The sequence below is a fragment of the Dipodomys ordii genome, unplaced genomic scaffold, assembly GCF_000151885.1.
Source record: "Dipodomys ordii isolate 6190 unplaced genomic scaffold, Dord_2.0 Scaffold41, whole genome shotgun sequence".
Taxonomy (NCBI): Eukaryota; Metazoa; Chordata; class Mammalia; order Rodentia; family Heteromyidae; genus Dipodomys; species Dipodomys ordii.
Window position 1 is genome coordinate 10,859,105 of NW_012267257.1, and position 14,938 is coordinate 10,874,042.

Genomic DNA, 14,938 nt, shown 5'->3' on the forward strand with positions numbered 1-14,938 from the left:
AGGTGCCGCCGCCGGACGGGACTCTAAGATGAAGTTATGGGATGTGGTGGCTGTCTGCCTGGTGCTGCTCCACACCGCGTCCGCCTTCCCGCTGCCCGCCGCTAAGAGGCTGCCCGACGCGCCCGCCGAAGACCGCTCCCTCGGCCGCCGCCGCGCGCCCTTCGCGCCGAGCCCTGACTGTAAGAACCGTTCCCTCCCCCGCGCGGACCCCGGGGTGCCCCCACCCGCCGCACGCAAGCAAGCACCCCAGGCCCGCCCCCGAGGCCGGGTGCAGCCCGCCCCACCGCGGGGCAAGGCCCTCGAGGGGAGTGTGGCTGCCCCGCAGCTGCCCGGGGTGGGGCGTGACGGGGCGGGGGGGGGGGCAGAGGAGATCTGCCTGGCCTGCGAGGGACGCGGGACGGCTGGTCCTTGCAATGGACGCGGGTTCTCCCTCTTGGGACACGCAGGTCCTTTCCCCACACACACACACACCCACCCCCTTCCTTCCGTAGTCCTTCTTATGTTTGGCTGTGGTTAATTGTGAAAACTATTACACTTTAAACCGTGCCTATGAGGGGAGAAGCTGGGGTTTGACAAAACCTAACCAGAGAGAAAACACAGAATTTCCAGAACAAGCATCTGGGCAGTGTCAGAAAAGTTCCTGTTCTAGGAAGCCTTAGACGTAAATAGTTCAGGCTGAGGGAAAGGGGGGGGGGAGAAGAGAAGCTGTAGACACATGTGAGAAAGCGACTCTTAAGGGAAAACCAAGTTATTCTTGTTAGAAATCAAGCCTGTGATTTATCAGTCACAAATCAATGTGTTCTACAAGCAGAAACAATTAGAGCATGTCAACTGTGATTTGCTATAACTTACCCTCCACTTCTCAGAGATGATCTGTCCCATAAAGTGACATATGCTAGATGACAAGTTACATTTAGACTGTCGCAGGGTCTCTAGGTAACAAAGGTAACTGTAGAAAAGTTGACACATTCCCAATAAGCAACAGGTGATAACTCTGTCTACTCGCTCTCCCCCCTAGGTCCCCCCTTTATCCTCCTTAGTAATGACCCTCTAGCTATGTTACTTAAAATATACTGTGGTCTTGCCATAGCAGAAGCAGCCCAGAAGCAGAATCCTTCATGCCCCAAGAACCCCCCAGATTCCACTGCCTTGGGCTAGGAAACAACCCATAAAATGTGATGTACTTGTTTCATGCTTAATTGCATCCACAAAAGCATCTTCTTGAAAAAGTGCCAGGAAAGAGGGACAATGGTATTTTTCTAAGGCAAATTAGGGTTTCAAGAGTGATTTAGTGTTAGAAAGAGAATGTGGTTGACTCTTTGAAATTCAAGACTTTCCATCCATTACCTGCATAATCCTATCTTTAAAGATTTCGGTTTCAGTCACACATCTAGTGTATATAAATGTTTTCTGATCCAAGTTAAATTAAAAACATTGTCTTCATGCATTTATTCTAATCGGGGAGGCCAGAGGGACATGGACACAATGGCAGGAACTAGTCTTCTACCTAAGATGTCAGTGGAGAGAGAGAGAAAAAAAAAGTGTCTGATTACAAAGCTGATTAATTCCTGGAGGGATAATTGCCATATCCTGTCTATCTACGCTTGTTTGAGAAAAAAATGGCTCCTGGATCTGTTACTGTGCTTTCAACTAACATTGTGACGTTGAATAAATTACTTACTATAGAACTCAATGAATAGAAGACAAGTGTATAATAGAGGGAGGTCCTCTGCTCCAAAATGTCAGTGAATAAGAAAAATCTCTAACTCCTGAACTGTACAGCCAGCCACAAAGCCAGCAAGTTAGCTTACTGATTTAGGGTTGAGAAAGAGGATCACTTCCGTTTTCCCAAGTTGGTGCTAAATCACCAGTGGACAAGATTCTGACCATTCAAATTATCAGAAAACAATTTTGTTTTTCCTTTGAGAAGACTATTCTAGCAGAAGCATGACAAGAGAAATGATTACAAAAAGAAATTGGGCTGTATTCTAAGCCAAATTGAGCTCTTTCCAGGTATGTCCAATTCAGTAGCAGGCTGTCAGTGCAGGAAAGGCAAAAATAGTGTGCAGGCTTTAAAACTCAACCAGTGTCAACGCTCTCCTGACACAGTGCTGACATTTATGTCCTACACTGTACACGGTGCAACTGGCCAAGGCTGGTGTAGAAAAACATTAAGTCATTGCATTTCATTTGAAAATAAAAAGTACTATAAATTCAGTTCACTCTAGTTCCTTTCAGATACCTAGAACTTAATGATTAAGCAAAAGAACTGTCATCACATTGACCATAGCCTAACTATGTGTTTTTCAAAGGGGACCTGGGACTGCACCCACTCGACACTCACCCTTGAGATTGCATGTGCCCTGCTGGTTCCAGCACAAATGAGTCCTATTCCATTATACTATGAACTAAACAAATAGGATCCATAGGCTACCTTACTTGCCTGGAGGTTGGCTAAAAGTAAATGGCTCATTGTCACCCCATATAGTGACTTCTTGTTTTGATCTGGAGAGTGTAGAGTTGATCTTTATGCCGCTGCCCCTGTGTGAACATGACAGAAAGATGACCATAGGTGTGATGACCCATTTGTTGAGACCCATCTGTTTCATGATTCCTGGGGGCCAGACATGGAGCTCAAAACACTCCTTATATTAATCTTGATGTGGAGGTGTGACTGTTCTGGTTTTAAGATCTAGAGAGCAGGGCTCCCAGACTGAAACAACCACAGTTCGGGCCAGGACCAGCCTGAGTCCAGAACTCACGTTTGTCCCCAGGACACAGGACACTGGCAGTCACTGCATGCCAGCCCCGGACACTCAGTGGTGGCTTTTCTGAGGGCATCAAACAGTCAATAATGATTAAGATCCAACTCTGGAGTTTTACAAATGCATTGGCTCAGAATGAGACCTGAAGAGCCTTTAGATTCCAGTTAAGTTCTTTTATGGGGGCTAGAAAATTCCTCCTCCAACTACAGGAATTTGGCAAACAAGTTCAAATGATTTAAAAACAAATTCTCACCCTTCTGGTTTTTCTTTAATCATCTTCTCTTGGTCTTATTTTTGTCCCAGTCCCTAAGCCTTCTTTTCATTAGCTGCTCCCTTTCCTGGGAAAGGCCAGGAAGCTGAATGTAGAATCTCAGTGGGATCCTGCTACTCCTCAGGGGCTGGGGACAGGACTTTGCAGGAAGGAGAGAGAAGAGACATTCTACCTGGTTCCTTTGGAGTTCTCTCCCTGCCCCTGTCCCCAACCCCATCTCCTGCCCCACTTAATATTACTGGGTAATTTCTCACCTTTCCCCATTAAGTGTTTTATAAGGGCAGTAGCAGAGCTCATGGTGTGTGCTCGTTAGCTAGGGGTGTTTATTGCTGGCTGTGGAGTGCTTTTAGCTCACACCACGTGTTCATGGATTAGCTAACAAATGGATGCCCCATTGGGTGTTTTCCTGATTAAAGAGCAGGGAAATGAGCACTTCCCCTCCCAGGGGAGTCATCTGCATTACTGTAAATCAGTAGTCTAACTATAATGAAGTACTGACCACATGTGTAGAAATCAGAGTAACTGGAATGGGAATATGAAATGAATATACTGTTTCCTAAGTGGAGTTTTGACTATTTGCATTCATGAAGTAATTTCAAGTACACTGTAAGTACCAGTAAGTTTTCTTAGTTGTAGGCTCACAGTTCAAAATATAGTATAACTACTAAGTGTAGGCTATGTTGGTCAAAGTGGGTAAGGCAGTAATTAAAATGACATTTTAGTGGCTTTTAAAAGTATACCCTAGACTCTTTCTTTTATATTCTGAAGTGGTTTGCATTCTGGTTGGTCTTTCCTTCTGCTCTGAGAGAATCCAGATTTTTTTTTTAAAGCAAAACACTGGAGGTTTTACAGTGCAAAGACTTTTCAACTAAACTGCTAAACTGATGTCATGACTATTGTCAACAAACAACTGGTGGTGGGGAGAATGGACTGGAATCTCTGGAAAGGGTCGTAGTGGCTGTGTTAAGTTGCCTGAGCTGCTGGCTGGTTTTAGAAGAACAGAGGCTGTGGACCATGCTTGGAGTTCACCCAGCCGTACATTCTGACTAAGGCAGTCTACCTAACAGTAGATGAATTCCGTGTCCAAAATAGGAAAGCAAGGATGGTCCTTACGTAATGGAGGATGCACCCGCCTTCAGAGCTTAGTGATCTATGGGCTTTCTTGAAAATTAGTTTAAGTAAGTGACTAAATCATCATGTTGAAACAGAAGCAGATAATACTTTACAGAACTTTTCAAAGAATTTGAGCATTCTGGTGGACCCTGGTTGCACATTTTGGAGGTCTCTGGATGTCAAGTAAGAGTTAACAGCCCATCGATGACCTTCTAGCATGAATGGTGGCACGTGCCCCATCTGTTTGGTGGCAGTTGCCACAGACAGTTCTAGACTTGGAGTCAGGAGCTGGGAATGCCGTAGACATACTGGAAACATTAAGAACCAAAAAGGATAAGATGAAGATGTTAAGAAAGTAGCAAGTGTGGTATCTGACTTTTAGGTGACAAAGACTGGACCATTTGAGCCTGTGATCTGGTACTGTGTCCTCTTAGTATGCCAGATTTCCACCAGCCATGGGGCCAGCAAATGGAAACTGAGGTTTGAGACTCCCTTATACTGGAAGCAGGTTTTTTGTTTGTTTGTTTTTCAGAAGCAAATACAGGGTCCTCTCTACACATCTTTTTGCCTGTGTTAAGTAGGGCACCAGAAGTGACTTGATTTGAAAGAGGACTGGTGAGGATTACTTCAAAAATAGCAGATACATTGAGCCAAGAGGTAAACTGAAGAGACTCAATGTCGCTAGATTCCAAAATACCCCCTGTGGTCCTTCATGGGCCCCTGCTGTTGATGGCTAGAAACCCAAGTCAGGCAGTTTTTTCTATGGGCTCTCCATACCTTAGGGCTTTAGAGTTTTAAAGAGGGCCCCAGAGGGCCTTGAGTTGACGTCTGCAGGGTTAAGTGACTAGTCCAAGGTCATGCAGCTGGTCAGGGACTGACCCAGCCTGGAATCTTGAGCTTCCTCCTCTCCAACTCTGCAGCAAGAGCCAGACAGAGAAGGTGGAGCTTCCGGAAACGGGGCCTCTCTGTCTGAATCGGCCGCCACTGTTGGCTGCTGGTGTTCCGGTTGTGACTGAGAATTTGCCAGACCTGACACAGAATTAATACGCAAGAACCGCGACTGGGAGAGCTGCCCCTGTGTGGCATAGCTTTCCCTTTCTAGGAGACTGTTGGCTGTTTTCTGAGTCCCGTGGCGGCCTAACTTTGCGATCTACTGCATATACCAAGGTTCGTGCTGAGTGGTTCAACAGAAAGTTGACTTATTTCTTACTTCTTATCCTGAGTTTGGTAAATATATAAGGTGAAAGCAACATTCTGTCCCATTTCTTTCTCTCTCTCTCTCTCTCTCTTTTTGTTCAGTTGTGGGGCTTGAACTCTGGGCACTGTCCCTCAACGCTTCAGCTTAAGGCTAGAGCTCTACCACTTGAGCCATAGTGCCACTTCTGGCTTTTTCCGCTTATATGGTGCTGAGGAATTGAATCCAGGCCTCATGCATACGAAGCAAGCACTCTACCACTGAGCCACCTTCCCAGCCTGTTCCATTTCAACATATATTACCTTGTGCCTTAAGACTTGGAAAGTTGTATGGTGATTAAATTTTTACTTAGAAACAAACAAGTAAGGTACAGCATTAGAACTAGATTGAACTTGAAAATCAACCTCACAAATCCAGGCCACATGACCTTGAACCAATAGTTGTCTTCTCTGGGCCTCAGTTTCTGGATCTGCCAGGATGCAATGGCCTGCTTGGTGTCAGATTTACACTTAATTCTGTGTGAAAGTAAGCACCCACTCTACCGTCATATTGAGCATATTTTCAAGGAAGCTATAGTTTAAGATCTAGCCTGATGAAATTTTGTTCAAGAAATTTTAAAGATAAAAAACTTTGCTACATAGTTATGGTAATACAATGGCAATATTAATGAAAGAAAATTATGTTTGTATCTTCTTAGAAGGCACAAATTATTATTTTCAAAAAATGATGGTTGTCATTCAGTTGTTATATCACACACACACACACACACACACACACACACACTTCTCTTGTTCACATTCCTCACTATATACCTGCACCACCATCTGTACCTGACCTACCAGCAGTTCAGACAGGCAAAGAATTTGACTGTCTCCCACTCTTAGAGAAATCCATTTTCCTCACTGGCTTTCTGTGGACAAGCATTCATGGAACATTCTGCATATCAGGATGGACCACCCAGCATCTCTGCAGACCATAGTGCAACATTCTGTGACCTCACTCTGAAATCTAGCCCATCCTAGAAGTAGGCACCGCCCCCCAGAAAGGGTGTCCATGAGCTGATTTCCAACATGCTTCTCGCCCTTAGGAAAAGCACCAAACCTCCTGTAAGCCTCCAGGCAACAGTCCAGCCCTTCCAAGATACAAATTAAATGCTTTACAATGCAGTAAAGGCAAGTCCTTCCAGAGGAAGAGACATCTAGACCTTCTGTCTAGGGCTTTGCATCTGCCAAAGCCAGTGTAAGCCCGGCCTAGGAAAGCTCCTCTCCCAAAGAAGTCTCTGTGTGTACTGGGAACAAGTTCCTTCTTCCTCAGACTCTTAGAACCTCACAGATCTTCCCTCCATCCTCAGAGCCCAGGCTAAGGGCCCTCTGACATACCAGTCCACCAAGACAGAAGAGAACAAGCCAGCTGCAAGTATAATACTGATTTTCTGATTAATGTAGGACTAACCTGTCCTGTTTTAAGAGAAAAATCTGACATTGTAGGATATTTTGTCCAGTGATGCCTCAATTTAACAATCCTAATGTTTTGAATTTTGTAATTTTGGTTCAGTCGTTATACAGAGCCCTAACCATTGTTCCTATAAAAACCCAATTAACTGTACTAAACAGTCAGCATCCCAGTCCTTTGTTCCTAAGGTGCTATGACTATTTTCTCCCCATAATCAAGGGAGACAAAGTCTTGCAGTGAACCATTTCTTCTCAGAATTGTGCCCCAGTACAAGATTTGTTTCCTTAAATAACACTGTTTATGCAAAGGATACATCAAAGTTAAAAATATTTTAAATAGAATAATGCCAAAATATTTGGTTGCACTCTGAAGGATTACTTAAGTGCATTTAGGCATTTGAGTTTTACAAAAACTTTAGCTTTGAGATAAATACGTTTTCTAAGATCTATCTCCCAAGTGTATCTGAGAAATGAGCACATGTTTAACCTACCTGCTTTTTTAAAAAATGAAGTTCTTATATGGTTTGTAAGTGTTTTACTATTAAATGGATACTAGCTAAGGGCTCTTTATATATCTAGCATTCTACCAAGCCCTTTACAGGATAAACAAAAGTATGTCATTAGGTCAGAGTAAGGAGCTAATCCAAACCCAAACCCTTTCTTTCCCTCAATCTTCCTTTGGAAGATTGAGGCAACTATCAGCTTCTGAGTTCATCCTTGAGGGTTACCTGCCTGGGCTGACGATAGAGCCTTCTTGGAATTCTTTTCTGTTTTGGATCTTTTGTTTTTAGGTAATACTGGGATTGAATCCAATGTGTCTACCATTTGAATTATACCCCGTCTGTCCTTTTTGTTTGCTTTTTAGATAGAAGTCTCAAACTTTGAGACTGTGATTCTCCTACCTGAGGATTACAGGTGTGTGTCACCATACCCAGCCAAAATTCTTAAGAACAGGCTTAGAGGGGTTTGCTCAGCACCCTGGGAGGTGATTATGACTTCTAATCCCCACCACCCAAGGCCTAGAATGGCATCAAAAAACCTGGAATTAGGGATTTGGTTCGTTTGTGGCTTGAAAAATAACAGTGTGTTTGTCTTCATTTCTAATCCTTCTGTCCAGAATTTGTATCTGTGTAAACTTCCTCTATAAACATTTGTGGATTCTTTAAGTTTTTTTTCAAGAATATGAAGGGACAAAAATACTCTAACTCAGTAAGCATCACCTAGAGCCTGACCACTAGGAACTTAAATAGTTTCCATGTTAGCAACAAGATAAAAGAGAGAGAGTTTTCCCATCAAAGGGAGTGGTCAGACCTCAGGTTAGCACCCTTTCCAGATGCCAGAAAGCTTATTATTAATTTAAAATCTGTTTTAGGTTTACAGCAAAACTAAGAGGCAGGTACAGAGATTCCCAATAGTTTTCCTGTCCTCACAAGTGCTCAGCCTTCTCCATATACCCACATCCCACCTGAATGATACGCTCATTACAATCAATCCATGAACTTAGACTGACTTAACAATCACCTAAAATCTACAGTTTACATTGGCTTCACTCTTGGTGTTGGATATGATATGACTCTGGACAAATGTATTATGGTATATATTGATGATTACCAAGAAGTACTTTAACCAGCATTAGTATACATGCTCACTATATCACCCCAAACCATAAGTGGTTTGTACATTCACAGATGGCATGGGTCACCAGGAAAAAGCCAAGTAGAATTTAAAATAAAAGGCACTGAACTTGTTTATAATGGAGTATAAGTAAGTCCCAAATATTACAAGATTTGTCCAATGTAATGTTTGACACAAACTATTAAAATTGTATTCGCTATTTAACTAAAATTCAACCTAGCTGAAAATTCCAGATGTTATCTGCTAAAAGCTCAGGACAAAGCCAGACAGTTCCAATGTGTTTTAAAAGGGGGACAATGTTTTCGAGAACTTCAAAGGCATCCGGGGCTAGATATGGACACTGTAAAAGGTGGTTCAAAACATTATTATATAATACACAAACTCATGAGACATGAAACCAGAGAACTTCAACTTTCCTAACTCAGATGTTTTGCCATACACTTGCATTAAAATTTTAGTAATGTTTCATCCTTACTCTTGTGGATCTTCACTTGATTGTTAATCAATCTTAACTTTCTGTGTTCCCAAGTTCCTAAGATTATTTAATGACCTACTTAGAAATTCTTTAAAGTCAGGGACACCATGGAATGAATTCTTTGTAAGGCAGTCTTTAAAAAAAATACTTCTTTAGGGCTGGGAATGTGGCTTAGTAGTAGAGTGCTTAGCTAGCATGTATGAAGCCCTAGGTTCGATTCATCGGCACCACATAAACAGAAAAGGCCAGAAGTGGCACTGTGACTCAAGTGGTTGAGTGCTAGCCTTGAGCAAAAAGAAGCCCAGGAACAGTGCTTAGGCCCTGAGTTCAAGTCCCAGGACTGGCAAAAAAAAAACTTCTTTATATTTTGATTAATTGCCTCTAATAAATATATCCATCTTATTTATAGAATTTAAAATTTCTACATAAACATGGCTTTTTTCTCCAATTACAGGATACTTATTTTTTCAAATAAATACAGGGACAGTTAACTGTTTTTACTTCTTAATAACTCATTAGGAAAATAAATCACAAATAACATAAACATACACATACAGGCACATACCACTCTTTTTAATAAGCAGTTTGTTTCTTTAAGACATAGTGATTTAAAGATTTTGTAATGGTGGCGGTGGTGGAGGTTTCAGGAAAATTTCCCCAAGGAGGACCACAGATAAAAGGAAATGAGAAGTAGGCACTGCCGCTTTTCAGCTCCCTAGGAATCACTTCTCCCAGAAGCCCTTGGGGAGAACCAAGTTGAGGTGGGACTGGACGGAGCTTTGAAGCTGCAGAAGGTGGCGAGGAAGGTGAGGAAAGTGAGTGTGCTATGCAGGGCATCACAGGCTCAGCACGTCATTTGGCCTGTTTAGGGATGTGGGTCCCAGTGCGAGGCCCAGTGTCCCCTTGATTTTCTTTCCTGCTCTACCAGTGACCTGACTCATGCAGTAAACAGTTGTCAGGACCCCTGGGAGCCAGACCTGATTCTAAGCACTGGTTTATAAACATCAGTGAACATCAGCCAGACACAGTTCTTGCCTCTTGACATTGTCTTTGAGAAGAAGAGAGCATCATTCTGAACATAAGAGCTCAGTTAGAGATGGCATAAGGGCACAGTGAGCAGCATGCTGGGGGTGGGGGAGCAGGGCAGATGGCTCCTGGTCAGGGGAAGACCAGGTGATCATGACATTTGGACACTGACTTGAAAGAGGTGTGGAGAAGCCCAGGGTGTTCTGAAGAGCAGAGGTTCAGGCCGAGAGGATGAAGCCAGCTCAAAGCCTTGAGTCCCTTGGCTGTGTGGCTGTGATCTCAACTAGGAAGATTTAACCCCTCCTAGACACTAGGCCAAGACTAGAGACACTGCTGATTGTCAGGACTAGCATTGGGAGATGCTGCTGAAATCTCCTGGGTGGAGGCCAGGAATGCAACTCAACATTCTAGTATGTATCCTAAGTTATACAGTCCCAAATGTCACTGGTGCTGAGGCTGAGAAGCCTCATTTTGAGGAACATTAAGGAAAGCCAGGGCTGCTGGGAGCCGTCAGAGATAACAAAAGCCAGGGGCAGAGGCCAGGCCAGAGGGGGCCTTTTTTCCAGTATGGATTTGGGCTTCTGCCTCAGGAGAAATGGAGGGTTGGAGGGTTCTGAGCAGATAGAGAATGTGGGCTGGGCTCACATTTTAAGATATACATATGGACTGAAGAGCCCAATTTTCCATTCAGGAGATTGTGTGGCATCAGCCAGGACAGAAGCAGTTTTGTCACTTCTGTGCAGCTGAACCATTCAGCTATAAATTTTAGATATCAAGAAATAACGTGCTGCGAGTACCTATGGTTCATGACTGTAATCCTGGCTACTTGGGAGGTGAAGATCTGAGGATCACAGTCTGAAACCAGCCCTGGCAGAAAAGTCTGTGAGACTCTTACCTCCAGTTAGCCACCAAAAAGGCAGAAGTAGAACTGTGATTCAAGTGGTGGAGTGCCAAACTTGAGCAAAAAAAAAAAAAAAAACAACTCAGGGACAGCACCCAAGGCCCTGAGTTCAAGTCCTAAGACTGACAAACCAAAGAAACAACATGCTATTAGATTCCAATTCCAAGACTTGTCACTATCTATCATATTAAGTATATATAATTTATATTATTCTATTAAAAATACAAAGCTAGCTAAGACACTTTAGCATCTTACACACACACACACACACACACACACACACACACGGTTGACACCTTAGCTAGATTTCCTTTTATGCAGAAACAAACCTGTTACAATTAAATAAACTTTGGATTGACTACTTTGAGGTGTGATAGACACAATGTAACCTTTCCATTCTTGAGCACAGTTTTAGGAGGAAAAGTGTTTACTCTGACTAATAGCTCTTTTGAAGCGTATTTTTCTAATAGATAGATAGATAGATAGATAGATATCTAAATGTACTAAGTTGTCTGAAAATGCATGAGGTAAGCATAAAAGGCCTGGTACCTAATAAGGTATTTGCTTTCCATTTAGAAATGTATTGAATTGTTCCACTTGTTACCTTTCTCTTAGTCAGCAAAGCAAATGCTAGAGTGTTCAGAAAACACCAAGAGGTTACAAATCTTCATCCTTTCTCTGCCATTCTCCTGAAGCTCACATCATATGGCTATTTGCAGCCAGACAGTGGGAGGCCTGAGGCAGCCCGTACCAGGGACTGGCCTCACCCTGGGCCAAGGCCACATCTATTCCCAAATAGTCCATTCTTAACTTATTCTTGTGAAGTCATGCCATTCAAAGGAATTGACAGATTATCTCCTTGTTAGTGAAATATGAACTGCTTTTCCATCCCTTTATGGGTTAAGAAGTTTTTAAACAGAGTTGAGGTCTGGAACTCTTTGTGTGATCTGTCCAGATAGTTCTTGCCCCACTCAGCCAGGATAAGCATTCCACATTCTAGATGAAAACAGCAGAGTTTTTTTTCAGACTCTTTTCTACCATAGTGTTTCACAAAGTTCAGTGTACTGGATCTTATATGACAATTCCTGAAGATCTTGTTAAACGTGAAGGCTCCCCTCCCCCATTCTGTATGCTGTCGCTTAATTATTTTGGTTTCGGTCATTGTTTCCTTTAATGTGCAAAAGCTTTTTAATTAGGTGAATATATCAATTTGTGCTCTTATTTTCTAAGTCATTGAGGTCCTATTCACAATGTCAATGCTTACACTTACAGCTTCAAGTGTTCTCCTTATAGAAGTTCCTAAATGTCAGGTCATACATTAAGATCTTTGATTCATTTTGCATTGATTTAAAAAGAAAGGTCCCTTGATCCTTCTCCAGTCCAGAAAACTAGAGGCCTTTGAGGGCAAATTGGAGAGTCTGCACTTCACTTGAGAACCACACTCTAGGTTAGGTGACTAGGGGAAAACAGCCTTACATGGTCAGCCTATTCATAGTCACCTAGACAGGTGCAAAAACTGACAGATGTCATTTAAATGAAAACCACACCTGTAACGATGTATGTTCTGCAAAGTAGTGTATCACCAACCCCCTGCCCCATGTTAAGTTTCCTCTCTCAACTGAAGTCTTACTTTCATTTTAGCTGCTGTTCTTAGAGGATTATTGGGAGCATTTAGCTTAACTGGCTGATCCTTTCATTGAAGGTCCAGTTCTGATTGATTTCAGGGGCACTTTGATCTAGAAGATGGCCTGAAATGATCATTGTTGTCTCATGTGATATTTTCTATTTTCTTATTCAACAGCAAATATGCCAGAGGATTTTCCTGATCAGTTTGATGATGTCATGGACTTTATTCAAGCCACCATTAAAAGACTGAAAAGGTCACCAGATAAACAAATGACTGTGCTTCCTCGAAGAGAGCGGAATCGTCAGGCAGCAGCTGCCAACCCAGAGAATTCCAAAGGAAAAGGTCGCAAAGGCCAAAGGGGCAAAAATCGGGGCTGTGTCTTAACTGCAATACATTTAAATGTCACTGACTTGGGTTTGGGCTACGAAACCAAGGAAGAACTGATCTTTCGATACTGCAGCGGCTCTTGTGATGCAGCTGAGACGATGTATGACAAAATACTTAAAAATTTATCCCGAAGTAGAAGGCTAGTGAATGACAAAGTAGGGCAGGCTTGCTGCAGACCCATCGCCTTTGACGATGACCTGTCATTTTTAGATGATAATCTGGTTTACCATATTCTAAGAAAGCATTCCGCTAAACGGTGTGGGTGTATCTGACTCCGGCTCCAGAGACTGCTGTGTATTGCATTCCTGCTACAAGACAAAGAAAGGGACCAAGGTTCCCAAGAAATGTTTGCCCAGAATGGAAGATGAGGACCAAGGAGGCAGAAGAGGAAAAGGAAGAAGAGGAAACAGGAGAAGAGGAAGGCAGCCATCCTGGGAGCCTGGTAGAGCGAAATCCAGCTACAGAAAACTGGATAGGAGAAAGAACAGCCGTCTGATGTTCTAGGATGGCCACAGGTGTCACCAGAAGCTCAGGACTGGTGTCCCTGCTTGGCTGATACAATCCACCATCACCGACCATGGTCGCAGTCACGGATGCACACAGAGAGGCAGGCCAGGGTGTCTCCCGTGGTTTGTTTCCACATGTCTGAAGACACCAGGGAAATGGCACTCCTTTATCACTGCATTTTACTGCTGAAAGTAAGAAAGGTTCGCTTTGCTGTCACTCTGGATTTATACTCTGGAAAGGAGAGGGGAGAAAAAAAAAAAGCAGAGACACAAAAGATCATCACCTTTGAATTTGAAAGCTGAAGCCTGAGGTTTAACTACAACTAGCATTTGGGGTAACAGTTTGGTGATTGATTTTGAACATGGTGATAGGATGGGAAGAAGTTGGCCAGGAACCCAAAAGGCTGTCTTCATGATTCAAAACAAACCCAGAAGTATTTCCTTATGTCCTCAGAAACAGGAAGCAAGTTGTGGTTTTCGGCAGTATTAGAAAGAGCAAGTTGGGAAGCCCGGGCTGCCTCAGCCAGGGAGATCTGCCTGGGGCCTGTCGGTTTACAGAGAGACGGATGTTACATACCCAACTCCGTTTATGCGTGGTCACCAGTGACCAGAGAAGCTACTCGATGCAATGCATCTGTTTCAGATACAGAAATATAGAGAAGATATTTATTGAGATTTAAGTTATTGTTATTTATTACCATTCACTAATGAATTTCTCTTTTCCCTTATTTATTAAAGTTTCTTTTCAAAGGTGCCAAAGCATATGTGCTCACAAAATGCAAAGAAAGGTGACAAAAGGAAATTTTAATTGGGAACAAGGGTCCATGCTTTTCAAAGTATTAAAAAAAAAGGTTTTTGCTCGACAAAAAAATCACTTACTTTACCTTTTTAAAGAAAATCCCTCATTAATTTCCATAGATCTCAGCATTTTCCCCTAATTGTTTTTCACATGCACACTCGCACACACACACATGTGCGTGTGTGTATGTAAGAAGGAGCATCTTGGTGACTTTCTTGCCAGGAGTAGTGAGCAGAAACCAATGGCACTGGGCTTCATTTCTTCATTGCTCCATCACTGAAAAAACCATGCCCTACCCTTCATTTTCCGTGGTATTTACGCTCTTCTTCACATATATCTCGAAGCACTATTTAAAAGGCTAAATTCCTACTGGTGAGTAGTCCTAGATTTAATGTCAACCTAAAGATAAAATGAAGGCCTGCGCCATGTAGCCAAGGTGGCATCTCTTCCTCTGTCCTTGCCCTCTCACCTTGCTCTCAAGGACTCCTAGCCAGGAATACCCTGATAACTTTGCAGAGAAAGCAGGTCCTCCTGGGGTTCATACTTGCCGTGCCTGCCCCCCTGATGGCTCCTGGGGAGAAGGTGGCTAACAAGGATGGACAGGAAGTGATGTCTGGCTAGGCCATGGCCCCCACACAAGACTTACACCCAGGCCAGAGGTGAGGAAAGGAAGGATGGGGGCAACCACCTCCTACACCCACCCATGAGGCACTTGTCTGGCATCTGGCACATGAACATTGTCCTGGGCCCTATGTTAGAACTTGTTACACATGTCATAAAAGGGATT

At 43.1% G+C, this 14,938-nt stretch overlaps 1 protein-coding gene across 2 annotated transcripts in view; it reads left to right on the forward strand.

Moving 5' to 3' along the window:
- Gdnf (glial cell derived neurotrophic factor) overlaps positions 1-14,298 on the forward strand; it is an 18,566-nt gene extending 4,268 nt beyond the window's left edge. The window contains exons 2-3 of one of the 2 annotated variants that reach the window (XM_013018565.1): positions 3-179; positions 12,634-14,298. In XM_013018565.1, coding sequence (XP_012874019.1) covers positions 29-179; positions 12,634-13,118 — 636 coding nt within the window. In that variant the 5' untranslated portion in view covers positions 3-28 and the 3' untranslated portion in view covers positions 13,119-14,298. Of the gene's footprint in view, positions 1-2; positions 180-12,630 lie in introns of both variants that reach the window. The other variant, XM_013018566.1, reaches the window with a different exon arrangement.
- Positions 14,299-14,938: the final 640 nt, after the last annotated feature.